This window comes from Tursiops truncatus, chromosome 1, assembly GCF_011762595.2.
Source record: "Tursiops truncatus isolate mTurTru1 chromosome 1, mTurTru1.mat.Y, whole genome shotgun sequence".
Lineage (NCBI taxonomy): Eukaryota > Metazoa > Chordata > Mammalia > Artiodactyla > Delphinidae > Tursiops > Tursiops truncatus.
The window spans coordinates 163373418-163400467 of NC_047034.1; the positions used below are offsets into that span (position 1 = coordinate 163373418).

Genomic DNA, 27050 nt, shown 5'->3' on the forward strand with positions numbered 1-27050 from the left:
CCCCTCCACGATCATTTCTCAAGCCCCCTCTGGTCTCCAAGGACTTGCCTTGGCCTGGGTCTCTCATCTGGGTCCAGGCATTGGTCCAGGTTTCCCAGGAGGCCATGGTCCTACCCCTTGTGCTACCCCTCAGGGGGATGTGGGACATGGTGACATCACAGTTAAGCTGGTGACATCACAGTGGACCTGGAGGCTGACAAGACAGAGGACCTGGCAAGGCCCAAGAGAAAGGAGCAAGGAAGGGATTGGCAGGTAGAGGCTGTTTCCAGTGGGAACTTGAGGGATTGTGTCCCCAGCCCTCCTCCTGGGACACTCCTAACCAGGTCTTTCAGGGATTGGAGATCTGGAAATCTCCAAGGCCATTTTCCTTTTTGTTCCTAACCAAGAGGTTGTACACTTTTCTGTGAGCTGGAAGCAGAGTGTGATGCCAGGAGGGGGCGGAGTTGGCAGATGGAAGCCAAAGGTGTGTGTGAATCCGCCTTCGAGATGTGGGTGGGGCCTTCCACAGGTACCCAGTGAGGCTTTTGCACCCTTAGATTCCAGGCAAGGCTGGAGGGGAGGCAGGCTGTGTCCTGGGAGGCTGGGAGGGCTCCAGCTTTGGGGAGTGGAGTTCTGGTTGACCAAGATGGCAAGGAGTGCCATGGGAAGGGCTGCCCGCTAATCTGAAGGATGCTGAGAGGGCAACTGGTATGTGCAGGGTTGGTTGGGGGAGAGGATGGGGAGGGTGGTCTGGGCCTTGGGAATGGCACTTCGGAAGAGAGTATGGGGGGCACAAATGAAGCAGTGGGGGTGGCACTGGGGGTGGGCTGACATTGCCAAGAGACAGTGGAATCTGAGGGTTGGCACTAGAGAGCTCTTGGCTATTTGCTGTGTGACTCTGAGTGAGTTGCTTACTCTCTCTGAGCTTCTGTTCCGTCATCATGGGGATAATAAAACCAACTGCACAGGCTTATTGTGAAGATTAAATAAGATAATGTTTACGAAGCCCCTAGCACAGTGCCAGGCACATAGTAACCGTAAAGGTAGCTATCTACTCTAACCCTCGGAGTATTCCAACCTGAGCCTGGTGCTTCATCTATTCTGGACATGTATAGTGCAGGATTCTTGGTTGTAACCTACAGAAACCATTTCAGGAGGATTTAAGGAGAGAAGGAGGGAATTCCCTGTTGGTCCAGTAGTTAGGATTCTGTGCTCTCACTGCTGAGAGCCCAGGTTCAATCCCTGGTCAAGGAACACAAACCACGCAGTGTGGGCAAAGGAAAAAAAAAAGAAGAAGAGAGAGTGAAAGGAAGAATTCACTTAAAAGATGCTGGGGGGGCTTCCCTGGTGGTGCAGTGGTTGAGAGTCCGCCTGTCGATGCAGGGGACACGGGTTCGTGCCCCGGTCCGGGAAGATCCCACATGCCGCGGAGCGGCTGGGCCCATGAGCCATGGCCGCTGAGCCTGCGCGTGCGGAGCCTGTGCTCCGCAACGGGAGAGGCCACAGCAGTGAGAGGCCCGCGTACCGCAAAAGAAAAAAAGATGCTGGGGAAGCTCAGAGAAGGTTTGGGAAGGCTGCAGAGCCAGGCTTGGAAAGCAGGGCCAGGACCACACCCCCAGTACCAGCCCTGAGAGGACTGGTGACACCCTCTGAACCCCTTTCTTCCCTCTGCTGTCCTGGAGGCTGGGGCATCACCATCTACGTACAGAGTGGGCTCCACCGACCTGCCACCTCAAGGCCACTGGCTTCTTTTCCTTTTTCTTTAATTAAAACAAATTTTTTTATTTATTTAGTTTATTTTTGGCTGCACTGGGTCTTTGTTGCTGTGCGCGGGCTTTCTCTAGTTGCGGCGAGTGGGGGCTACTCTTCGTTGCGGTGCGCGGGCTTCCCATTGCAGTGGCTTCTCTTGTTGCAGAGCACGGGCTCTAGGCGGGCGGGCTTCAGTAGTTGTGGCACACAGGCTCAGTAGTCGTGGCTTGCAGGCTCTAGAGCGTAGGCTCAGTAGTTGTGGTGCTCGGGCTTAGTTGCTCCACGGCATGTGGGATCTTCTCTGACCAGGGCTCGAACTCATGTCCCCTGCATTGGCAGGCGGATTCTTAACCACTGCACCAGCAGGGAAGCCCCAGGGCCACTGGCTTCTGATCACAGTCTGGATGGGCACATCTGGTCGGTCTGGTCCATGCCATGTGCCCACACCACGCGCTGGAGCAAGGAGGTAGGAATTCAGCATGCGGCCATTTTGGCTTTTATAGTGGAATGTGCCTTCTGCCTCCCTCCAGACTCATGTGGGAGAAAGTTCCAGATGCTGGGCATCCAAAAAACCTGGCAAATATCTACATGGGAAACAAGAATGAGTAAAGAGTGGTCCCTGACCTTGAGATACACACAGACACGTAGGGGTCAGTTTTATGGGCAAATGATTATGACAGGAAGCGACGGGGGCCAGAGTGGAAGTGAGTACTGACCAGGGGCTGAGCTGGCAGAGTAATATGTCCCTTGCCTACAATGGAGAGTTCGAGATGTCCCTGTGCATTCCATGCCACCTGGGTGGCATGGCCAGGTGGAGTTTGAGGCCTGGATGGGGCTGCCACACTGGGCCAGACACTGCGGACACACCAACCGGGCAGAATTTGTGTGAGGCCGGGGGGTGATGCACCTTCTGCTCACAGGAACGATGAAATTGCTCAGCCTAAAGCTGTTTCTGGCCTAAAGGGTCTCCCTTTTGATATCTAGTCATGCCTTACAAGCATTTTGCTGTGTCTTTGAATTATCTCTTGCCGGTGGGGGCGGGGCCCTCAGCATTCTATCTAAATTAGAGAAAGGATTCCCCAGAACCGAGAAATCAGAGATGGGACAAAGAGGAGGAAGATGTACTCGTTGCCTCCTAGGCGCCTGCTGTGTGAGATCGGATTCCTGCTTTCTCCCCTGCCTCACCCTACGTTGCCTGCTCTTGTCTCTGCCTGTTTCTGTCCCTGCCACCACCGTCACTGTCTTCCCTCTCAACATCATTGCCTGTCTCTGTCCCCGTTGGGCCTGCATCCCTGGAAGGACCCCAGCTCCAGCCTCTGAGCCCTGCTCTGTCCCCCTCCTGCTCAGCCATCTGAGTTCTCTGAGAACCAGAGTTAACCACATCCCACTCCATCCCAGCCCACACACTGAAATCCCAGTAGCTCCAGTTTACTGTGGCCCCAAGCTCTGGCAGTGTTGTCTCAGGTAGGTAAAGGCAGGTGGGCGGCTTGCCCTTGTCAGGTCCCATAGGGCCCCCGCCTGCCTGCCTGCCCCCCCTTCCTATTTGTGGCAACTTCAAATGTAGCGCCTTCCTGTCACCTCTCACACCCACGGGGGCCGCAAACACAGACAGAGGCTGGCGGCCCACCTGCCCACCTGCTTCCTTCCCCAGCCAGAGGGGACTTCTGCCGAGCCAGGTGAAGAGCCTCACCCAGGCCGCCTCTCCTTCTAGGGTGTTCTGAGACCCGGGGCAGGTTGGGAGGAGTCAGGGAAGAGGGAGAGGAGACCGGGTTTTGGAGGAATGAGACACCCGCATGAGGGTGCCAGGCTCCGAGGGGCACTGGGGGTTAAGGAGGGTTACGGGGGGGGAAGGGAAGGGCCTCGGGACACTTGCCGAGCTGCATGGTCCCTGGGCTGCGCGGGCCTCAGTGAAAGCAGCAGAGAAGTGAGGCGCTAGCCGAGTGGCAGGACATTGGGGCTTCCTCAGAGGCCCAGAAAAGTTGTGTGGATGAGCTGGGGGACAGGGGCGCCCCTCAGTGAGGAGCCTGTGTTTGGTAGAGTCTTGGAATAGCTTCTCAATTCCCTGTGGCCCTGAGGAGGTCTGGAATGTTTCCTCAGATCTCTGAGCTTACCTGGAAGTACCTCCATGAGGACCTTCCTCTCTCCTCTCTTCCCCAGGGATGGGATTCAGGCCAGCTGTGCTCTTTGCCTCTGATTGGCCAGTCTCCATTCAATCCTCTTCTTGCCCCTACCAGGAAAGCATCATTGGCTTTCATGTCATCGCTGAGACAGTCCTTTCACATCAGCCAGTCCAACCCTCCCAGTTTGCAGATGGGGAAACTGAGGCCAGGAGGGGCAGTGACTGACTCAAGGTCACACAGTGGTTTCCTGGGAGAGCCAGTCCTCGAAGACAGGCTCTTATTTGGAGGACCTTCACTGCTCACCTGTGACTGACCTGTCTTCCCAGCAGGTAGTGGGGGCATGAAGGGGGAACCCGCTCCAGAGTTGGGTTGTTGCCACAAGACTAAGCCCCTGGGGAGCACAGGAGACTCCCTGTCCCCCCACTCGGACTCCCAGCTCTGCCAAGGCGATCAGGTAAGATGCGGTCCCATCCCCAATTTTGAGGCCAGGCTGCTTCTGGAAGGAGGGGATGTTAGGAAGAAGTAGGGGGAAAATCTGAAGGGACCTAGATTCCCCTGGTCCTGAGCACCCGCACCCTGGCACATCATGGGAATGTGCCTTTGGAAGCGCCAGAGACCCTCTCCCGTGCCCCAGGGGCCCAACTCTCCTGTGAGGCATGAGAAGGGACAGGGCCATGCAGGAAGCTTGGCTGTGTGACCGTGGCCTGGGCCTTAGAGGGAGGAAGCTCAGGGCCCTCCTGCGGGGTACACAGTCTTTGATGAGGATTTTCTCTAAGTTCACCTTGGCTCCATCCAGGTAGTTAGTCTGAGGGTGGTCAGGAAGGAAGGGGAGGAGGAAGAGCAGGGCTGAGTGAGGGGTTCTGGGGCAGGGGGAGGGTAACCCTGGGGGTGGACGTGTGAGTCCCTTGGGAACGCGGATGAGGGAAGGGGAAGCCATTTGAGTGACAGACAGGGTGGAGGCAGGTGTAGGTTGGGGGTTGGTCTTAGCTTCTCCTCCCCCTTTGGAACCCAAACTAGGGGTGGAACCATCCCAAGGGACTACCCCAGGGGGCTCCCAGTCCCTGGCCCCCAAGCCCCTTCCCCCTGCCTTCCAGGTCTTGCCAGGCTCCAGGCCACTTCCAGACACAGTGGATGCCCATGGCCCGTCCTGTGCCAGCTGGCTGTACCCCTTGCCACTGGCACTGGCCAGGTCTTCCCTGCTGGCCTGCCCTCAGGGCCCGGACGTATACCTGTGCACCCTGAAGTCGGCACCCCCGGGCACAGCCCCGCAGGGTCTCAGAGAGGATGCCTCGAGCACAAGTAAGCCCAGGGCACAGGGCTGCACCTTGGTGGAGGCTGGAGGTGGGAAGCACTGTTAGGTTTGGGGATGAGAGACATTGCGGACCCAGTGTCACTCGTGAGGACAGTGCCTCAAGCACGTGTTACTGCCACATTCTGAGCTGGAGCTCTGCCTGGGGGTGTGAGGGGCTCTCAGGTGGTGACACGTGAGCAGAGGTGAGCAGAGGAAGTGGCCAGTGGTTCTCTCAGGCGTGGGTATGGGATCTGGTGTAGGCGTAGCTATTCCCGGCGGTTGAGAGCGGCGCTTTGTCTGCCTAGAGTGTTTGAGCTAGAGGGGCCTATATTATAAGACAGGAGCCCTGACTGGGAGTCAGGGAGTCGTGGGTGGAGTCCTGGTTCTGCCCTTTCTGGCTCTATGACATCATGGAGGCCAGTTTCTTCTTCCACAAAAGTACAATCTCACTAACCTATGTTCTACGTTTATTGCTTACGATACCCCATTTCCTTATGCAACTCGACCTGGAGGGCAGGGACCATGCTGCTGTGTCCTTTATTTCCCCAGCACAGAGTAAAGCAGCTCAGTAAAGCTGGTTGAGTGAATAAATGAGGATCCAAGCAGACAATCTACTTTTTAATCTTTATGCATATTGAATAGTTTACTTTCTATCACTCCCAGTTTAACTCCTACCTCACTGGCTGTTGCACCTCAGTCTCCCTTGCTTGCTCTCCACTACGTACCTCCTAAGTCTCCCCCTGCTCAGGAACTCAGTCCAGAGCCGCCGCCTTATCCCTCCCCTCCCCTCTCCTCCCATGTTCCCATCTCCTCTCTTCTCCTCTCCTCTCTCTTCTTTCCCCCCTTCTCTCCTGTTCTCTTTATCTAGAGTAGCAGTTTGGTAGAACTTCCTGCAGTAATGGAAATGCTCTGTACTTGTGCTGTCTGATACCATACCTACTGAGCCTTTTAAGTGTGGCTAGTGCAAGTGAGGAACTGAAGTTTTTACTGTACTTACTTTAATCAATTTAAATGTGTCTGGTGGCTACCATTTTGGACACAGCAGATCTAGGACCACCTTTTATGGGATCTCATTTGGGCCCATGGCACCCAGATTTATGTCTCCAGCTCAGGCTGCTCTGTTAATCTCCAAACCAATGCACCCAACTGCCCACTTGACTTCCCACCTGTATGTCTAATAGGTTTCTTGAATCGCTTTCACTCTCTGAAATTATTATGCGCTGCACAAATTCTAGCCTCTTTTATTGGCAAACGCAATTGCAGACCAGGAAAGCCCAGAGAGGGGAGGCGCCGCGCAGGCTAGAGCCCTCTGTCAGCTCTGAGCCAGGCAGGTTGATGAAGAGCAGAATTTTACCCAAGTCTGTGCGGCCCTGACCGTCTTCCCTTTCCTGCTCAGGGCACCAGCCACCAAGGCGGCCTGCCGGCTCCTCCAATGGCGAGAAACTCACAGCCAAGTACCCTCTGAGCAGGGACAAGATGGGAAGACAGCGGGAAAGAGCTGGCGAGGGGTCCCCCAGCCCATCCTTCTCTCCTCACAACAGCTCTTTCCCAAACCCGTGGCAAGACAAAAAGAGCCCCAGCCCCTTGGCTTTCTGCTCCTGGCCCCCACCCACCCCCATTTCCAAAGAACTCCCATCCCACCTCTGCCCGTTCTATCCTGTGTACCCACTTCTCCTGCCCTCACCTTACCTGATCACCTGTGGGGGCCTACCTTCTGTGCAGTGTCCGCCCCTCTTCATGCTGCCCCAGAACACCTCCTACACTACCATGGCTGTGCCCACCTTGCTGATGAATGTCTATGAGGCCGGGCACTCCAGCACCCAGGGGGAGACCCTGCACCCCTACGCAGGGGCCTCTCAAGCCTCTGGCCAAACCCAACCCTCCCAGGCCCGGAATCCAGGCTCTGCAGCTGCCAGGACCGACTCCACAGGGCTGGAGCATGCTGGCCGGGTGGTTCCAGCAAAGTCGGCCCCGCCAGGCTCCCAGGCGGGCTCTTCGGCACTGCCTTATCCGCTGAAGAAAAAGAATGGCAAAATCCTGTACGAATGCAACGTGTGCAGCAAGAGCTTTGGGCAGCTCTCCAACCTCAAGGTATCTGCCTCTGGGCTCCGTGGCTCCCCTCGGCATCCTTCAATGACCCCCCTCCCATCCTGCTTCTAGAATCAAGGACCTTACAGCCAGAAGGAACTCCTGGGCAACCTCTAGGGCCTATGACCTTGGCTGGTTCATTTGGCCCCTCAGTTTCACATCCGTAGAGAGGAGTCCTCTCCACACTAAAAGACTGTCTATGAGATCGTCTCATTTAAGTTAAAAATAGGGAAACTGAGAAAAGATTTGCCCAAGGTTGCCTTGATTTCATGGTGCAGTCAGGTCTTGATCTCAGTCTCTCAACATCTAGGGCAAAGCCCTTTCTGGAACAACCATCCTCTCTGATTCCCAGTTAAGCCTCCTCTTGTTTACTTATTTGAAGTTCAGGTGGGGGAACAGGTAGATTTTAGTGAGTCTAGACCACAGACCTGACAACCAGCCTTTTTCATGTGGGATCCTGCACATCAGCGCTGTGCTGTAAGCATCATTATAGGCATCGTCCAGCAGGGGGCAACCATGGGCACATCTCTGTGTATCAGCAAAGACCGGAAGCTAGGCGCGAGTTGGCACCTGCTGAAGTTGAGGAAAAGTTACGGTTATTGGAGAACAGCCCTTCTGCATCCTCTAGGGCATGAATTCTTAAACTCTAACGAGCCTCAAACCACCTGGAGAGCTAGTAAACATGCATATTCCTAGGCTCAGCCCCAGAGATTTTAATTCAGCTGGTCTGGGGTGGGGCCTGAGAATCTGCATTTCTAACACCCTCCCAGGTGATGCTGATGCTGCGGGACCATACTTCGAGAAGCACTGCACAAGATACACACAACACACACACACACACACACACACACACACACACACACACACACGCGGGGTACCCCTCACCTGGCCAGCTAACCACAGCCATCTCCCCTCTTGCAGGGCAGCAGAGAGAGAGAGGGGATCCTGGGGAATGGTAGATTGGCCTTCAGGGAGGTGATACAGATGCAGGGGGATTGAGAGGCCTTGATGCCAAAAGGGGGCCCTATGGGGATGTGGGTAGAGATTTGAAGAGGATCCCCGGCTCTGCTGGAGGGCTCTGGGCAGTTGGCAGCATTTCTCCCACACCTGGCTCAGGTCCATCTGCGTGTGCACAGCGGGGAGCGCCCGTTCCAGTGTGCCCTGTGCCAGAAGAGCTTCACCCAGCTTGCCCACCTGCAGAAGCACCACCTGGTGCATACTGGGAAGCGGCCCCACAAGTGCCCGGTGAGACCATCCTCCCCCTCCCCTGTACTCCTGCAGGCTGCGGAAGAATTCTAGGCCCCTGGGGGATGGCACCCGTGGCCTCCATTCCCCAACCATCCTGAGCAAGTGGAGACAGGACAGGAGGCAAGGGTTGGGGGAAAGAGGGAGGTGGAAGGGAAGGGCCAGGACGTGATATTGGAGGTCACCCCCTGGGCCTGGAGGGGAGAAAAGAGATGTATGTCTGTGGGGGGAGAAGAATGAAGTTAGGAGTCCTGGGGATACCCATTGCCTACTTCCCAGCATAGTTGGAGGAGTTAATGCTATAGTGTGTGCAAAGTATATAAACACTACTTATAACATCAGCTCAATGTTAGCTCCCTCCCTCTTTGAGCCTCACCATGTCCCTTGGGAGGTTAGAAGGGCCCAGACTCTTTCCCTGTTTTAAAGAGGCAGAAATAAAAGCAGCATAGTGGTTATAGTCCGGGCTATCTGGGTTCAAATCCTAGCTCTGCCTCCAACTTGCTGTGTGAGCTTTGGCTAGTGGCTTCACTTCTCTGAGCCTCTGCGTTTTCACTGTAATATAGGAGTAGTACTTAGTCCTGCTTCTCCAGAGTCCTGGAGAAGACTAGTACACGAGACCAGTTCCTGGCATGTAGCAGCTCCCAGTAAATGTTAATTACGCCCACTGAAGCTGCAGCCCCACGCATAAGGGTTCTATGTGATTATCTCATTCAGTCCACCATACCTATGAGGTTAGGTATTAATACTCTCATGTTACCAATAAGGAGAGCAAGGATCAGAGAGGGGAAGTCACCTATACAAGGTCATGCAGGGAGTAAAAGAACCAAGATACCAACCCAGTCTGACTGGCTACAATCTGCCAGACACTGTGGGTCCCAGGGAGGAATCATGGGGGGAAAGCTTCCAGGCTTGCATTACAGGGAGGTGGTAGGGGGGTATTTTCAAGATGGGGAGGGGGAGCAGAGATCCTGGGTCAACCAGGTGGGCAGAGCTGACGCCAGTGCCCATTCCCATCAGATGTGTCACAAACACTTCAGCAGCTCCAGCAACCTCGACTCACCTGTGCCTGCACTCAGGGGCCCGGCCCTTCCAGTGCAGTGTCTGCCCAAGTCGCTTCACGCAGCACGTTCACCTGAAGCTGCACCGTCGGCTGCACGCACCACGGCCCTGCAGCCTTGCTCACACCCACCTGCCCCTGGCGTCTCTTGCCTGCCTTGCCCGATGGCTCCAGGGGGCACTAGATCTTGTGGTGGCCCCATCAGAGAGGCAGATAGACTCAGACGTGGACAAGGTCAAGGTGTCCTCAGCATCCCGGGGAAAGCAAGGGCAGCCAGCCTGAGCAGTGGTGCCAGGACTGCCCTGGGGAGGGGGCAGGGGCAGAGCAATTAAAGGATTTTCTCTATGATGAGTTGAGGCCTCCTGAGCTTCAATAGTGGAGGGGGAGGTCACCATGTATTTGCCAGACTTCACACCCCACTCTACCTGGCAGTTCAGGGAACACAGCCAGGAAGAGACTATGCTGCCCACCGCGTGGGGTGGGTGCCTGCGGCCATCTACTCTGGCTGGGTTTGAGTTCCACTCTGTTTGGGACCTATCTGGGACCAGCCCCACCATCTCAGCTCACCGACGGACAGTCCAGCCTTCCAGGTTGCTGCAAGGTGCAGACCGTGTTGCCAAGCACAGGACACACTGCCCTCTTTTCTGAACAGATGTTCCAGCACCTGCCCAGATGCCTGTCTGCTGCTTGCCGCAACATTCTTGTCTCACAGTTCCTACGTGCTCCCTCAGCTGGTACTCCCTGCCGTGGTCAGGTGCGGCATACTCCTCCCTCTGTACATGCCAGGATCTGAGCTCCCTGTGGGAGATGCAGGAACACAAGGATATCAGTGTCCACTCATGACCCACAAGCAAGATGTCCCCCTGTGTGTCAGGACCAGTCATCACAGAGGACAAATGGCTAAGGAGGCACCAAGCTCGGTGAAGGGGTAGAGGACCTACAAGGACTGCCGGCAGGGAAGAACTGGCAGAGAGCCTGGGGAACTGGGACCCTCCTGATGGTCTTTCTTCCTGCAGTCCCAGAGGATCCCCCAATGTGCAAGGTACCCCCCCCCCCGAGAGTTAAGAGAGGTAGCATCAGGTGGGAAAGGGTACTGCCCTTTGGGGGTACAGGAGGCCCAGGTTATAGTCACAACAGTAGTAGTATTAGTAAATCATAATAGTTGGCCAACTTCCAGCAGGGGTCGCCGTTCCCATCCCTGTGGGTTTCGGATAGGCTTCCCCACCAGGGGAAGATTCCCCCACAGGCGAGATTCCCGCTGTGTCATAGGGTCTCCAGGACCGAGAGAGAGAACTCTCATAAGGGCCCACCATGGCAGGGTAAGGGCAGGGTCGGCGTCGGTCCCCACCAGTATCGAGGTCTAGGTTCCAAGCCCACCCTGTTACCCTTTTGGCTCCGCCCAACATGCCAACCAATCAGGCTAGCCCCCCAATCACGCCCATTCCCGCTCCTGGCTCCGCCCCTGCGTTCCAGCCTCTCCTTCTCCGGGGGGGCGGGAAAGACGCTTGGCTCAGTCCAGCCTCCTGGCCCCTTCTAGCCCCAGGACCCTCCTCTCCGACCTACTTTGTGCAGGCCCAGCTTGAAGGCTTCCAGCACCGGGACCCGGTGGGCCCCTGGCGCTTCCGGGGGCCTAAAGAAGTAGCGCAGACAGGGCCGAGAGCTGGAGCGGGGCGGGGGTGGGGTGGGGAAAGCGGGGGGGGTGGTGGCCCGGGTGGGGACGACCCCTGCAGAGCGCACCCCCTGCCCTGGGGCTTGGGCAGCATTTGGATCGGTCCTCACCCCGCGCCCGCACTGCGGGCCGGGCGCTGTTTGTTCAGGGGGGCGGGCCGGAGGAGGCGTTTCTCTGCAAATGAGCTGGATCCGGGAGGTCCCCGCGGCCCGGGTCCGGTCAGGTGTCCTGACGCCCCGAGCCTGGAACCTTGCCCTTGCCATCGCCGAGGGGCGCGGGGTCCTGGGGGCCCGCGTGGCTCGCCGCCTGGCCGGGCTAGGGGTCCGGAGGGAGTGCAAGGGGAAGCCGATCCCGGAGGAGGCCAGATCCCGGGATAGGTGAGGGGTTTGGAGGAGGGCCGCTTGGGGCGCCCCTGGGCCCAAGGGTGTGGGTGTGCGTCTTGGAGTGTACCTGATGTTCAAATAAGCCTGTATGAGTGTCTGGGAGCATAAAAATATACCTGTCGGTGTACCACGATTTTGGTTATGTGGACTTTATATTATAAGGTTCCTGTGCTTTTATAAAACTTTACAACAAATTTGCAATTTCCTAAGTCTGGCAGGTGGCATGCCAGGGATCTCCTGATTTTTCTCTCCAGAGATAGTTGAAAGGCAAATATGGGGATAGGCAGTCCTCCTGCCCCTGTGGACTTTGATTCTCTCATCACAGGACAGTTCAGCTTTGGTCTTCACGTCCCTTTGTCATGAGTATGACAGGTTCCTGAGTTGGCTTAGACTGCACTGCATTCGCCCTTAAATGCCATGGAGAGGTTTCCCCCTGTCATCTCAGATTGTAATAACATTAAACTTTTATTTGTCACTTGCTTGGTGCTGTACCTGGATTATCTCATTTAATCCTCACAGCAGCCAGACAAGGTGGGTATTTTGTGTGAGTCAGATGAGGAAATGGAGGTCCAGAGAGGTGAAGTCACCGCCCCAGTCACACAGCTGGGAAGTGGTGGGGCTGGGACACAGGCTTAAGCAGTCTGACTCCAGGGCCCGCGTCCTGAAGCGCTGGGCTGCTCTGTTGCTGGAGAGATTTCGGGACTGCAAGCCAGGGGGCCGGAGCTCTGTCCTAACCCTAGATGCCACTGGCCACGTGACCCTGAACAAATTGCTACATCTCTCCCAGCTGGTTCACTCTTACCTGATGTCTGAGAGAAAGGGAAAAGGCTCTGTGGGTGGCCAGGCTGAATGGCTGGGACGGGCATAGCGAAGAGGACCCCAGTAGCTCACAGGCCCTATATCTGCAAAGAACATGGCATGTGCTCTCAGGCACGGGGTGTTTGTGTCTCTGTGCAGTGACTGGGCACTTTGTTCTGATCTTATCATGACAGGGCTGTCTCCAGCCTACCCTGGGAGGAGTGGAGGCGGTCGTGGTGGGGCCAGAGTGAGGGGAGGAGTTTGTGCTGCTCTCTCACACCAAAGAGAGAAGGGAGGGGAGGGCCTAGCCACCCTATACCTGGAAGCCTGGGTGGCCGCCGGGGGTGCCCACACCCTGCCAGTGCCCTCTCTGGAAGTCACATCCCCTCCCTTTACCCTGTCTGGCAGGAACCTGCCCTATAGGCCCAGAGGGAACTGCTCCTCCCTTTCTTTCCCCACTTGAGAGGAGGCAGGGCTGCGGGTGAGTCAGGGACAGGAAGGGCAGGGTAGGGACTTCACATGCTCCTGGGCCAGCGTGATGATACATCCCATGTGTGCACTTGGACTTGGTTCTCACTGGCTGTGGGAATGGGACTCTGGCCCTGAGGCACAGGCCTCCGCTCCCTACTGATTGCCTGGGTGGGGGGCAGAGTGTACGGAGAGGGCAGCCAAGGCACTTCCTCATCTTGCCCCCATTAGCGTGGTGATGCCCAACCAACCTTTGGAGTGATACCATCCTAGTGTCTTAACTCCAAGGCTCACTAGCTGTGTGACTCCAGGCAAGTCACTTTACCACTCTGGACCTCAGTTCCTTACCTGAAAAATGAGGACAATAATATCTACCTTTTAGGATTATTTGTGAGGCTTAAAGGAGATTATGTAGGCCTGATACCTAGTGCTAAACCTGGCATAGGGTGGGCCTCAGCAAATGGCAAGCTTTTGAATTATTAGGGTACTGTCCTTTTTCTGTATTCTGGCCCTGATACAGGCCTAGTCCCCATTTTGGTCCCAGGCCCATCCCATCCCTGTCTCTCTGTCTCTGGAGGTGGAGTGGACAGCTGGGGGAGGGAGCAGAGAGGAGGCTGCTGCATAGACCTCCCCTGCCCGGCCCCCCCGCCCCCCAAGATTTCAGGTGCTCATCCTGCCTGTGTGGGCCCTGAGAGAAGGGGGGGAGAGCCACCAGGTCCAGTCTGGGGGTGGGAGAGGAGGAGACTACTTCATTCCTTTCCCTGTGCTTCCTTCCCAGGCCCTGGGGTGGCCAGAGCTGCCCTGACCTGGCCCAGGGCCAGGGCAGCACCAGCAGAGTCAGCCTCAAGGTAGGAGAGAATACAAGGGTGGGGGAGTGTAGGGGAGCAGAAGCTCTGGGACGGGCTGGGCCGGCCCTGAGAACCCTGACTTACAAGTTAGGCAACTGGAGTTCTCTCATCCCTCCTCTGCCACGGATTCACCGTGTGACCCTGAGCAGATCACTTCCCACTTCTGAACCTCAGCTTCCCCATCTGCAAAATGGGAACAGTAATGCCTCTTAGGGCTGTTGTGAGAAATAACGTAACAGATGTAGAACCTCTAGTGCAGGGCCTAGATGCTCAGAAAACAGCTTCCTAATGTCGGGGCCCCTGGGGGAGCCATGTAGGGGCAGTACCTGTTCTCAGGACCCCTTTCCAAACTCCCTCCTTTAGCTTGACCTTCCCCATCTTTGACCCCTTTTCCCCACTTCCTGGCATTGCCCCCAGGGGTGACGCTGGGCCAGTGCCTTAACCTTCTGCCTGCAGTTTCCCCATCATCAGTGGGGACCTGAGCCATGGATTGGACAGAGACAAGGTCCCCCACGCCCCACCCCCTGGAGGAGCAGACGGCTTCCCCTGGAGGAGGCTCAAGCAGCCATGTGTCTCTCTGTGATCCTGAGTACTATCAATCGTTACTAGCATTTAACTGAGCACTGCTGGTACTCTGCATGGATTATCTCATACAGTCTTCACAGCACTCCCAGGAAGCAATAGTTTTATTATCACGCCCATTTACACATGGGGAAACTAAGACGCAAGAGGTATTGCAGCTAGAAAGTAACAGAGCTGAGAATCAAGCCCAGCTTGCCTTGCTCCGGGCCCCCAGATGAATCATCCAACCCTCCTGTTTCTTGAGATGTTCAGCCTCTGGGGAGTGAGAGGCTGCACCTATTTCATAGATGAGTAAATGAAGGCATTTGGGATCAAGGGCCCCTGCTAGGAGGAATTTGACCCCAGACTTGCCTCCTCTGTTGCCAGGGACACAAACCCATCCCTGAAAACTGGTGTTTTGGATGGCAGTGTCCATTTGGGTCTGTGGTCCTGAACCCTCTCCCCTCACACACACAGCTAGGCTGGGCCCCAGGGGAAGACAGTGGACAGAAGTCAGTGTTGCCCCACTTAGGCGAAACCTCTTTCCAGGCTCGCTCTTGTCCCAAGAACATCTCTATGCCCAAGTACCTCCTCCCAAGTGTGTTTGGGAATCTTGGGCTGGGAGGGTACTGGGGAGTTGGCTGCAGGCTCTCTGGAAGCCAGGAGCGGGCAGAGGCCACAGGCATTTGTGGCAGGCATGCCCACAAAGCCCCTAAGGCCCAGGGCAGCTGGTGCCAAAGGGCTGGAGGCCAGAGGATTCCTGGGAAATCAGCAGTTGGCCTGAGAATCAGGAGCCCTCACTGTGTGACTTAAGTCATGTCAGTGTCCACTCTGGGCCTCACTTTCCTCGTGTGTAGAATGGGAAGGGGTGAGTTAAATGCTGAAGGGCCTTTCCAGAGCTCTGCCTCTTTGTCCAGATCTTGTGGCTTAAGAGGCAGTCTCTCCTTAAGGCAGCTCTGCTTGGTGTCAGAGCTCTGCTCAGCTTCTTCTGTGACCAGGAGGGCAGCCGGGGTGTCAGGGGTACCCAGAAGGCAGGGGAGTGATGCTGTCACCCGGCCTCTGCCTCTGCTTTCCCTCAGGCCCAAGCCCAGAGCCTCTCAGAGTTGGACCTTTGGGCAGGGAGCCGTGGCTCCTGGCTTTGGAAGCGACGACACAGCTCAGGGCGGTCTGCTGAGCCACCGGGGCGCCTACAGAGGCCAGCAGTGGGCAGCGCCTCTGACCTGGCCAACTCTGCCTCTGTGGGGCCAGAGAGCCTGGCACTGGCGGTGACCTCAGCAGAGCCTGCTGGGACCAGGTGTCCCTCATGCCCCCACCAGCTCCTGGATATTTGGAACAAGGATCTCCAGGCTGCACCTGCCTGCAACCCCCGTACACAGCCCAGGAGATTCCTCTGAGGCCTGAGCCACCCAGCAACCCGGAAGACGTGCGGCCCCGCCCAGCATCCTCCCCCAGGGCAGAGGGGGCAAAAGGGTGAGCCTACCAGCGCAGGGCCAGCCCTGCCCGAGCCAGCCCAGACTCTACGTGAGTGTCCCTCTGCTACCACATCACCAGCACCCTGCAGGGGCGTGGGCAAGCACCTGGGGAGGAGACTCAGGAGCCCAAACTGGCCCAACCAGCTCCCCACGCCTGCGGCCCTGAGGAATCCAGGGGCTGGCAGGAGCCTCCCCAGGGCCCCCGCCCCATCACAGGGTGCCTGGTGGACCTGCCTCAGGAGCCCCGGCTGAGAGCCCCACCACATCAGGGGAGCACGGCCCAGCGGCAGGAGCTCCAGGCTGGCCAGATGCCTGGGTCTCCGCATAGATGGTGAGTCGACTTCGAGCCACATGAGGCAACGCGGGGAGGGGAAACCGGCAAGGCTGCCCCCTCTTGGGTCTCTATCTTGTCTCCGGGCTTCTCCAACTCAAGGCCCATTCATTCAGTTCCCTGGGGGTAAGCTGACTCTGCCATCCCCTCCCCTTCCCAACTCTGCCCTCCTTTCCCTCCCCTCATCCAAAGGCTACATCCTGGGGCCCAGTGCTTCCCTATTCCTCTGTCCGACTGAGGAGGGGGATATCCTGTCATGGAGAGGATGGGGGAGGGGTCACCTTATCCTCAGCAACACACCCTCATTCCCTCGTTCTGTTCCGGAGACCACATTCCCGGCCTGAGAAGAGGCTCTCAGCCAAAGTGCTGTATGTCCTGGGGCAAGTTGCTTAACTTCTCTGGGCCTTGAGTTGTCAGGTAGATTTGGTAGCTGGAGATGAGGAAGGAGGAGGTGGTTACAGGAAAATACTTTGAACTCTAGAGAGTTGGGCTGCTGAAATAGCACGGATGATTTTTTTTTATAAATTTATTTATTTATTTATTTTTGGTTGCTTTGGGTCTTTGTTGCTGCACGCGGACTTTCTCTAGTTGCGGCGAGCGGGGGCTACTCTTCGTTGCGGTGCGCGGGCTTCTCATTGTCGTGGCTTCTCTTGTTGCGGAGCACAGGCTCTAGGAGCGCAGGCTTCAGTAATTGTGGCATGTGGGTTCAGTAGTTGTGGCTTGCAGGCTCTAGAGCTCAGGCTCAGTAGTTGTGGAGCACGGGCTTAGTTGCTCCGCGGCATGTGGGATCTTCCCGGGCCAGGGCTCGAACCTGTGTCCCTTGCATTGGCAGGCAGATTCTTAACAACTGCACCACCAGGGAAGCTCAGGGATGCTTATTAATAAAGCTTCAGTCGCAGCAATAATTACCCCACATGGTTCTGTGTTGGCAGCCACGGAAACAGGCACTGAGTTTCCCAAGCCTCCGTTTTTAATTTGTGTTGAAATTACTCTCCTGAATCTGCCTGGTGGGCTCAGAGGTGGAAGGATGTGTCCCCTAAAACTCCCTGAAGAGGGGATGAACATGGGATCTCTCTAGAACCACCAGGAAGGGCACTGGGCCTCAAACAGGGCTCTGAAAATTTCCTAACGATGATGGTGGCGGCTGTCACTTATGGTTCGTTTTCTAAGCATAATTCTATTTAATCCTCACAACAGCCCCATGAAGTTGGACTAATCCTGCTCTCCACCTTTCCACCCCAATTACAATAGGGAAACTAAGGCTCAGAGAGGTTTCATCACCTGCTCAAAGTCAACTAGAAAGTGAAGGGGCCAGAATTTGAACCCGGGTACCTGTGTTCTAACTACTTCTCTCTCCTGCCTCTAACGGAGGCCTCGGTGGCCCCGTGCAAGCAGTGGAGTGTTGAGTGTGGACTGCAGAGCTTTCTGTAACCTCGTGGAGCAGATTTGGCAGTACTGTGTCAGCAGAGGCAGCATCAGGGATGACCAGGCCTCTGGGCAGGAGTCAGGGTAATGATTCTGTGACAAGGAAGAGGGACATGTGCAACCCAGGCTGGCTCAGAGACCTGCTGCCGGGGGAGGTTGTGCTCCAGCTGGGGGAGAAGGGCTGCAGAGAGAGGGAGGGTGAGTGGGAGGGGCAGTCCTTGGAGAGGGGAAAGGAAGGAGCAGGCGGTTCATCTGGGGGACTTGGGCTCCATCTTCTACTCCGACTATTTTGGGCACAGGTGGATAATGACAGACTCGCAGGAGGCAAGCGCTCACTTAGAAAGGAAGGAAGAGGACCTCCAGGGCTGTCATCCTTCTCTGTTCCCTTTCTGGAGGAGGGTTCTCTGGGCCAGGATTGGCAAATGTGGGGGGTGGGGAGGCACAACGCAGTTGGGTCTGGAAATGTAAGATGTGTATGCATCCAAGTGTGTGCATCTGTTCAAATAAGGGTGAATTTCAAGGGGAGGAGGGCTGGGGGCTGTGAATAGACTCTGTGTGTGTGTGTGTGTGTGTGTGTGTGTGTGTGTGTGTGTGTACTGTTAATGTGTGTGCATGTGTCACTGTGTTTGTGTGTTTCTGTGTATGTCTTGTGTGTCTGCTGTGTCCCTGTGTGTGTATCCCCGAGTGTCTGTGACTGACTCTGCTTGTGTGTCTGACTGCGTACGTTGGGGTAAGCATCTATGTGCGTTTTTGTGCCTGTGTGACTCTGTGCGTCTGTGCCGTGTGTGTCTGTGTGTGACGCAGCACGAGCTTGTACGCCTGTGGGCTGGTTTGACCTAGTTTGTGGGTGACTCACAGGTAAGCGGGGAGAATCCAGGACGTGTCGGGTTAGATGAGGCTCTTTCCCACACTCCCCTCGCCCCCTCCTCAGCCTCTCCCTTTCCGAGCCCCACACACCTGATTTGGAAGGCACAGGTTAACCTGTGACAAATCCTCCTATGGTCCTGGGCCCTGAAGAAGAGAGGGCTCTGGAAATGGGCATCTCTGCTGGCCTGGGAGAGGCATCCTGGGTCATTGGGGTGTGTCTTCAGAGGAAGGACCATATGGGGGAGGGCTATAGGCAGGCAGATTCCTGCATAGTTTGAAGAACATTCTAGCCATCACAACTATTCAGGGATGGGACAGGTCAGCTGTCAAATTGCGACCTCCCTGTCGCTGGCTAGAGGTATGCAAGCAGAAACAAATGATCACATGCTTGTGGAATGAATGACTATCGGGGGTGTTGTCCAGGGGTTGGGTTGAGAGAAGCATAGAATCATAAGTCACTGATATATCTGATCTGATTACCAATGGCTTCCTCTGAAGCTGCTCTCCTGTTGCTTTGCCAAAGCCTATGGAGGCTTTCCAAATGTGGTTCCTGTTTTTATGTCTAATTCTTTGACTTCTGGACTCCTAGGATACCACCTCCAAGAGAAAATTGGCTTTGGATGAACCTAACCAGGGCCTAGCGCATCACGTGTCACGATTAGTGCTGAATGAATGAATGAATAAATGACTTAGAACCCAGGCTTTGACCCTTACTATCTGCCGTCACGGACAGGGAATCTCAGCGAATGGTAGTTGTTATTGTTCTTCAGAAATGGAGATTAGACTTGGGACAGGGGCTCGTCAAGGGGTGAAGCTCCATGTGCGGGGGAGTCTCAGCAAGGAGGACAGGGGAGAGGGTCAGGCCTCAGGGAAGGGCTGCAATCCAGGGCCTCAGGTGTCTGAGTGTGTCGCTCTCAGGAATTCTGGCCCGGGGAAAGGATTGGGCATCCATCTCAGCCTCTCACCTCCCCCATACACAAGGCTTTTCTGGGGCCACTCAGACCCCGTCCTGGGCCAGGCCACACGTTGTCACAGCCACCAGTGGTCCCCAAGTCAGGTCAGGCTTCCCTGGGCCTCATCCCCATTCATCTCTGCCCATCATAAAACCTGAGTCACTGCTGGGGCCACAAGACAGGGCCAAAGTTCTGGGTTCTACCAGCCTCTCAGGAGGGAGGAAAATAGAGAGGGAGGAGGGAAGTTGGGGGCATGGGTCCATTTCTGGCCTTAACTGCCCTTATAATGGTCTGGGGGCTGCCTCACAGAAAGGAGGAGCTGAAGACAGGCTGGTACTGAGGCTGATGTGGAACAAGCTGACCTTTTGGGTCCTTGAGGCCTGAGAATAGGATTGCCCTGCTCAGTGCAGCCTGGAAGTCTTAGTAGCTGACTGGCCCCTCCAGTCACTGTATGGCCTCCTTTAAAAGTAAACCCCCAGGGGCTTCCCTGGTGGCGCAGTGGTTGAGAGTCCGCCTGCCGATGCAGGGGACACGGGTTCGTGTCCCGGTCCGGGAGGATCCCACATGCCACAGAGCAGCTGGGCCCGTGGGTCATGGTCGCTGAGCCTGGGCATCCGGAGCCTATGCTCCGCAACAGGAGAGGCCACAACAGTGAGAGGCCTGCGTACTGCAAAAAAAAAAAAAAAAGAGGTGAAATAAAAGTAAACCCCCAAACCACAGAGTCTAAGTTTACCAGATACATCAGGGAATTTGATTTGGTGGTTAAGCACTTAGGATTGGGTTTAACTCTTGCCTCTGCTACTGTGTGACTCTGGGCAAGTTTCCTAACCTCTCTGAGCCTTCCCCCCTTCATGTGCAAAGTGGGAATGTTTGTTTATAACTTTTTAAATTATTTATTTATTTGGCTGCGCTGGGTCTTAGTTGTGGCACGTGGGATCTTTTAGTTGCAGCATGCACATGGGATCTTGTTCCCTGACCAGGGATCAAATCCAGGCCCCTGGAATTGGGAGCACAGAGTCTTAACCACCAGACCACCAGGGAAGTCCCTTGTTTATAATTTATAAATAATTTATTCTGTTTTTTTAAATTGAAGTGTAGTTAATTAATAACAATTTATAATTGTTAGTTTCAGGTGTACAGCAAAGTGATTCAGTTATATGTATCTTCAGATTATTTTCCACTATAGGTTATTACAAGATATTGAATATAGTTCCCTTTGCTATACAGTAAATCTTTGTTGCTTATCTGTTTTTTTTTTGCTTATCTATTTTATATATAGTAGTTTGTATCTGTTAATACCATACTCCTAATTTATCCCCTCCCCTTCCCCTTTGGTAACCATAAGTTTGTTTTCGATGTATGTGAGTCTGTTTCTGTTTTGCATATAGATTCATCTGTATTATTTATTTATTTATTTATGGCTGCATTGGACCTTCGTTGCTGTGCGCGGGCTTTCTCTAGTTGTGGCGAGCAGGGGCTACTCTCCATTGCGGTGTGTGGGCTTCTCATTGCGGTGGCTTCTCTTGTTGCGGAGCACAGGCTCTAGGCGCGTGGGCTTCAGTAGTTGTGGCTCATGGGCTCAGTAGTTGTGGCACACGGGCTTAGTTGCTCCGCGGCAGGTGGGATCTTCCCCGGCCAGGGCTTGAACCTGTGTCCCCTGCACTGGCAGGCAGATTCTTAACCCCTGTGCCACCAGGGAAGCCCCTGTATTATTTTTTAGAGTTCATATTCAAGTGATATCATATAATGTTTGTCTTTCTCTGTCTGACTTACTTCACTAAGTATAATACTCCATGTTGCTGCAAATGGCAATATTTCATTCTTTTTTACAGTTGAGTAATATTCCATTGTATTTACATACCACATCTTCTTAAGCCAGTCATCTGTTGCTAGGCAATTGGGTTGCTTCCATGTCTTGGCTATTGTTAAGAGTGCTGCTATGAACATTGGGATGCGTGTATCTTTTTGAATTAGAGTTTTCGTCTTTTCTGAATATATACCCGGGAGTGGGATTGCTGGATCATATGGTAGCTCTATTTTTAGTTTTTTAAGAAACCTCCATACTGTTTTCCATAGTGAATAATTTCTTCTTTATGAGGAAGCTTATGAGCCAGTGTTTTAGTTTATAAAGTGAGTTTTTTTCTTTTAACATCCATTTCTTTTTTTAAAATTTTAATTGTGGTATAGTTGCTTTACAATGTTGTGACAGTTTCTGCTGTACAACAAAGTGAATCAGCTGTATGTATACATATATCCCCTCCTTCTTAGACCTCCGTCCCCGCCATCCCACCCATCTAGGTCTCCACAGAGCACTGAGCTGAGCTCCCTGTGCTATATAGCAGGTTCCCACTAGCTATCTATTTTACACTCGGCAGTGTATATATGTCAATCCCAATCTCCCAATTCATCCCACTTCCCCTTCCCCCCTCCACCGTGTCCACACGTCCGTTCTCTACGTCTGTGTCTCTATTCTTGCCCTGCAAATAGGTTCATCTGTACCATTTTTCTAGATTCCACGTATATGCGTTAATATACGATATCTGTTTTTCTCATAGAGTGAGTTTTTATTCTTTCTCTCCTACTGGATGCTGACAATAACCCTGTGAACCCAGCACATACTCTTGTTATTCCAGTTTTGTGGCTGGGGGCCCTGAAGCTTGCCGGAGAGAAGTGGCTGCCCAAGGTCATCCTGCTATTGAGTGACAGGGCCAGGGGGAACCCAACTTTGCTGGAGGCCAAAGCTGTCTTTCCTTACCTTCCTTCCTTTCCTTCCTTACCTTTCCTTACCTACCTTCCTTTATAGTGATCAGAAACACGGTCAGAATGTCACTTGCCTAATTCTCAGTTTTTCGGTTTTCTAGTTTTCAGCTCCTGGAGGACTAGCTCCAGGGCTCCTTGGGCAGAGTCCCAGCCCCATCCACAGACCAGTGGGTCAGACCCATATGCCTTTCTGCTCTCTCCCTTCTCTCTCCTTCTAGGCTTAGCCCTTAGCTTCACCCCTTGAAGGACCCTGGCAAAGGAGAACACCTGAAAGTAGGGAGAGGGGTGGGAGATCTGAGAGTACCGTGCCCGGTTTACAGATGAAGAAACAAAGGCTCCAAAGCTCACATGATTTGCCTGCGGTTACTCAGCCTGACCTTGGCAGGGGGAGTGATTCTGCACTGCAGACAGCCACCCTGACCACGCCCGACCCTGTCTCTCCTCTTCCCGGCACCCTCTGCAGTGAGCTGGACCACAGTGAGCCAAGGACACCTCAGGATCCGTTGCTGGGGCCCAACAAGGAGGAGGCCAGTGGGCCCCCAGCTCGGGCCAAGGCCCGAGTGGTGAGTACCACACTGACATGGCGGCAGCGGCCCCCTGCCCAGGAAGAGAGCAAACACCGTTTTCACAAGGTGTCCCTGGTATCAGGGCCCCAGCTGGAAGTCCGCCGGGAGGAGATGTCTGAGTATGGCCACCGTCAGGAGGAAGTCAATGGCTTTGCTGCGCTGGAAGAAGAGACTATGAATCACCGGGGTCCCGGGGACAGGGCTGGCTCCAAAAGCCTCCAGAGCCATGGGCCCATCTTTTCCAAAAAGTACACACTGCCCCCCAAGGAGAAAAGGCCAGTGGGAAGGCCAAAGGAGGCTGTGGACCAGGGTGATGGCAGTCCCCAGGACCCCAGGACTGAGCCACTGAGCCCAGGAGCCACGGCCAAGACTGAGTTTTTGGCGCCGGTGCATGGGCCCCATGAGCCCAGGCCCAGCCCGGGTGTGAGTCTCACTGGCGGAAGCTCCCGGAGCCTCGAGGAACGGCAGGTGACACGCACTGTGCGGGCGACCATGGTGGTGGGAGGACACGTGCACCGACAGGTGAACAGCTCTGTGACGAACTCTGTGGGGCTACCGCTCCCGAGCAAGGCCCTGCCCAGGGGCCGCAATGCTGCCCGCTTGGTGCAGGCAGCGGTGGTGAGCCCCCGAGCCGAGGACTCACCCAGCCGCAGCCAGGCCCTGGAGCTGCTAAGTAGCCTTGTGCCTGCTGGGTGGAGCCCACCCGCCAGCCGGCTTCCCAGGCCCCTGGCTGCTGTGACAAGGAGTCCAGGTCTGGGCAGCACAGAGGGTGCAGCCCCGGGGCAGCCGCCTGAGACGGGGACAGCAGAGCCAGAGGACGGATCTGTCCTGGCTCCCGCAGGCTTCCCGGACTACGCCCACCCGCCTCAGAACCAGGATGTCCCTGCAACCCACCCGGACCGAGACCAGGACAAAGCCCCAGATGCCAGGGTCCATGAGGTCCCAAGCGTGCAGAGAGCGTCCAGCCCCACCCAGCTCCCTCTCCAGACCTCTCAGGGTCACACACCAGTACCCTCCTCTCCCAGACTCCAGACCCAAACCCCCTCCCTGGGCCTAGGTCACCCCCCAGAGCAGCCGGAAGTACCTGCTCATGCTAGGGCCCAGCTGACTCTCGAGCCCAGGGGACCCCAGGCCTGGCCCTCCGTCGAAAGGGAAGGGCATCCAGATCCCCCTGCTGCCACCAGCCTGCCCACGGTGAAGCCTGAGGTTCTTATAGTCCCTGGACAATCTCTTGCTCCATCCTCTACAAAAAGGAAGGCTGTCACCAGTCCAGGAGGTCTTTCTGCTCCATCCTCCCCAAGGAATAATGTTGTTCAGGACTCTGAAAATGTCCCTATCTTCTCCCTTACCCAGAAAGAGGTAGTGCAGAGCCCTGGGGTTCCTGCTGACTCATCCCCTAAAGCAACCAAGGTTGCCCAGGCCCCAGAAGGCAGCCCTAGCACCCAAAGAGAGGTTGTCCAGAGTACTGAAGGCAGCCTTGCCCTTCCTCTCACCAAGGAGGAGGCTGGTCAAGGCCTGACAGCTCCTGCTGTCCCACCCCCCAAACAGGAAGGGGAGGTTCAGGAATCTGAGGAGAGCTCCATCTCATCTCCTACCCAAAAAGAGGTTGTCCAGGGCCCTGGTTCTTCTACTGTCCCATATTCCACCCAGAAAGTAGTTGTCCAGGGCCCTACTGCTTTCATTGCCCCCTCCTCCTCAGGGGGCAAGGTATCCCTCAGCCCAGGAGGCCCCCCTGCCCCGAGGCTGATAGGAGCAGAGGCCAGCCTGAAGTCCCAGCTTGTCCCTGACTCCACCGAGGGCAAGACGTTCCCGGAGCCATCAAGGGAGGAGGAGGAGGTGGCCCTGACCGCTGACCTGGAGATTTTCCTGGACACCCTGCGGAGTATGGAGCCCCCCGAGATCCTCCGCACTCACCGGCTGCCACGATCCCCCCGCTCCTCCTCCCTGGCCATATACGCCACGCTGCCTGCCATCGAGGAGGACCAACCTGGGCCGTGGGTGCTGGGACCCAGCCCCCAGGGGGTGCCCGCACTGGAAGCAAATGAAGAGGAAAAGGGAGAGGAGGAGGAGGAGGAACCACAGAACCCCTACCTGAGCGACAGTGAAAATCTCCAGCGCAGGCAGGAGAAAGCCAGGCCCGGCCCCTCCTGGGACTCCCACCCTGCCCGACCCCCCCAGGTCTCTTGCTCTCTTCTGGAGATGATGAAGAAGCACACAGCAGGCGCCAAGGACGCCTACCCAGAAGTCGGGCCAGAGTGGCAGGCAGGCAGCCGGCCCACTTCCCGTCTTGGAGGCAGCCTTCTCTTTGGGGGCCTGGTGCCTGCCCTCAAGGAGGCCCCCACTTTGGAACCACTGGACACAAAACCACCCGCTCTACCATCCCACAGGGCACCAGGGCTCAAGAAGGTGCCAGGACAGCTGCCCCTGCTCTACAGGGAAAGGCCACCTCCAGAGAAGCCCGCATGTGCCCAGTCCCCGGAGGGGTGGGTAAGTGAGGCCTTGGGTGGGCAATGGAGGGGGCCTGGCCTCATCTGGGCCAGGGTTTGGATGGTGTGAAGACCATGATACTGGGGGCAGAGTCTCCAGGGGCCAGGGGCATGGGTCTGAGGTCTAGTTCAGTGTGACCACATTTCTCTGGGCCTCCGTCTCCCTATCCAAACAGCAGATTTGCACTGTAGATTCCAAAGGGCTTGATAGCTTGGAAGCTGGGGAAGGGGACAGCTTCCAGGGACAGAGTGATGAAGGCACCTGGGGGTTGGGAGCAAGTGTAGCATCCTTTGTGGGCCAGCTCTTTGGGGGTGGAGGGCCATAGGGAGGATGTGGGGTTCCTGGAATGGCAGGTTGGGGGAGACAGTAAGGAGGCAACCCCATAAGATCTATCACCGCTCTCCATTCCAGAGCTCAGCATTGAAGACCCAGGGCAAACTGAACACCAGGCCTGGAAAGGTAGGGAGTGGGGGGCAAATGGGTGGGGCAGCAGGAGGTGGGAGATCTGTGGACAGGGCCCGAGGACCCCCTCTGTGCCTTCTCCAGATGACGCTCTTCTCGGAGCCTGGCTGCCAAGGCAGCAGCAGGGAGGTTTGGGAAGACACTGCTGATGCTTCCGGCTGGGCCCGCGTGGCTTCCATACGGGTGGTACGAGGCTGGTGAGTCCGGAGTTCCTGGCGGGGTCCTGCGTGTGAACCTGGGGGATGTGAGGGCAGTGGGAAGTGCCCAGTGAGAAGTGCCTGGCAGAAACCCCCTCAGCTACCCAGAGACCCTGTCTCGTGGGTACATCGTCTCCCCACTCAGTGACCCTAGGTCTTTGTGCCCGCAGCTGGGTGCTATACGAAGAGCCGGCGTTCCGGGGCCAGAAGCTGGTCCTGCCTGAAGGAGATGTGGAACTTGGAGCTCTGGGGCCAGCATGGAGTACCCAAGCCATCGGCTCCCTGAGGAGGGTTGTCCGGGTGAGTGGCTGGGTGTGGTGGACCAGGTTTTGCCCATCTACCCTAAGCCCCAGGCCCTGAGGAGGGAGACAGCCTCAGGTACCTAGAGTTGGAATTTCTGGGAGAGATCATATGGGATCGGTGCCTGAAGAGGGTTTATCATGTTCTCCCCTGTAAAGTCCCGACCTCGGAGCCAGTGGGGAAGAAAAGGATTCTGGGTGTGCTCAGCCTGGCTTGGGGAGGCAGGGGCCAGGCAGAGGCCAAACTCCAGTAGCTCCAGCTAGTGCTGGAGAAGGATTCAGTCAGGGCAACAGAAATGGGTAGGGGTGAGCACTCACCTCCCCACCCCGGGCCCAAGCTTTCAGGCCCACGGCCAGAACCAAGGTGCCATGGATGTATGCTGATTCACGTGCTCACAGATGCTCTTTCATGTCAGCTGTGTGCCCGGCACCGCGCCAGGCAATGAGTAGGTTGGGAGATCTGCTCTCTGCCCTGTAGGACTCATGGTCAAGCTAGGGTATGAGGGCTGGGTTGGAAGCAGAAAAGCCATATAAACAGATTAGAGATTTAGAAACATCCCTCTGGTTGCCAGGAGGAGAAAAGACAGGGATTCTGGAGACAGGAAGACCAGGAAGGGCTGTGATTTCTAGCCAAGGGGAGCCTCTGAATTTTGAGGGAGGGGTATGTGGTTTGAAAAGACATAGTCTTATTATAGTTACACATCTGTAAAGTGGGGAAAAATAATATTGTTTTCATAACACAAATTTACAAACTGCTAAAATTAAGCTTGACAAAGCCGTCCTGGCCACTAGGGAGACCCAGATGAGAACACAAAGATCTAAAAGCAGGGCCTAGCCGACGTTTTGGTTTTTTTTTTTTAATTTGTTTTTTTTGTTGTTGTTTTTAATGGAAGGACAAATAACCCTGAGTTCAGAGCTGTTGAAATCCTCCCGGTAAGAGAGGATGAGAATCTTAACTAGGGCAGTGGCCCAGCC

The 27050-nt window shown here is 55.5% G+C and overlaps 2 protein-coding genes and 1 long non-coding RNA gene across 3 annotated transcripts in view; 2 read left to right on the forward strand and 1 right to left on the reverse strand.

The window, feature by feature from the left end:
• The first annotated feature begins 225 nt into the window (after positions 1-225).
• ZNF683 (zinc finger protein 683) lies at positions 226-9861 on the forward strand. Its single transcript, XM_033840474.2, is given in 8 exon segments — positions 226-252; positions 4175-4302; positions 4943-5147; positions 6536-7230; positions 8344-8472; positions 9490-9524; positions 9526-9782; positions 9785-9861. Coding segments are annotated over 7 exon segments (1512 nt in total). The 5' UTR covers positions 226-252; positions 4175-4188.
• On the reverse strand, positions 1785-10433 carry LOC141276766 (uncharacterized). Its single transcript, XR_012326762.1, has 4 exons — positions 10097-10433; positions 7656-7800; positions 3840-3955; positions 1785-2312 (listed from the first exon to the last, which is right to left on the reverse strand). It is a non-coding gene; the product is annotated as an uncharacterized lncRNA (long non-coding RNA).
• A 114-nt stretch (positions 10434-10547) lies between these two features.
• Positions 10548-27050, forward strand: part of CRYBG2 (crystallin beta-gamma domain containing 2) — a 28935-nt gene continuing 12432 nt past the window's right edge. Inside the window, 9 exon segments of the mRNA XM_033840466.2 lie at positions 10548-10571; positions 15336-15558; positions 15561-15721; positions 15723-15789; positions 15792-16059; positions 22528-25117; positions 25529-25576; positions 25664-25776; positions 25947-26076. Coding sequence (XP_033696357.2) covers positions 10563-10571; positions 15336-15558; positions 15561-15721; positions 15723-15789; positions 15792-16059; positions 22528-25117; positions 25529-25576; positions 25664-25776; positions 25947-26076 — 3609 coding nt within the window. The 5' untranslated portion in view covers positions 10548-10562.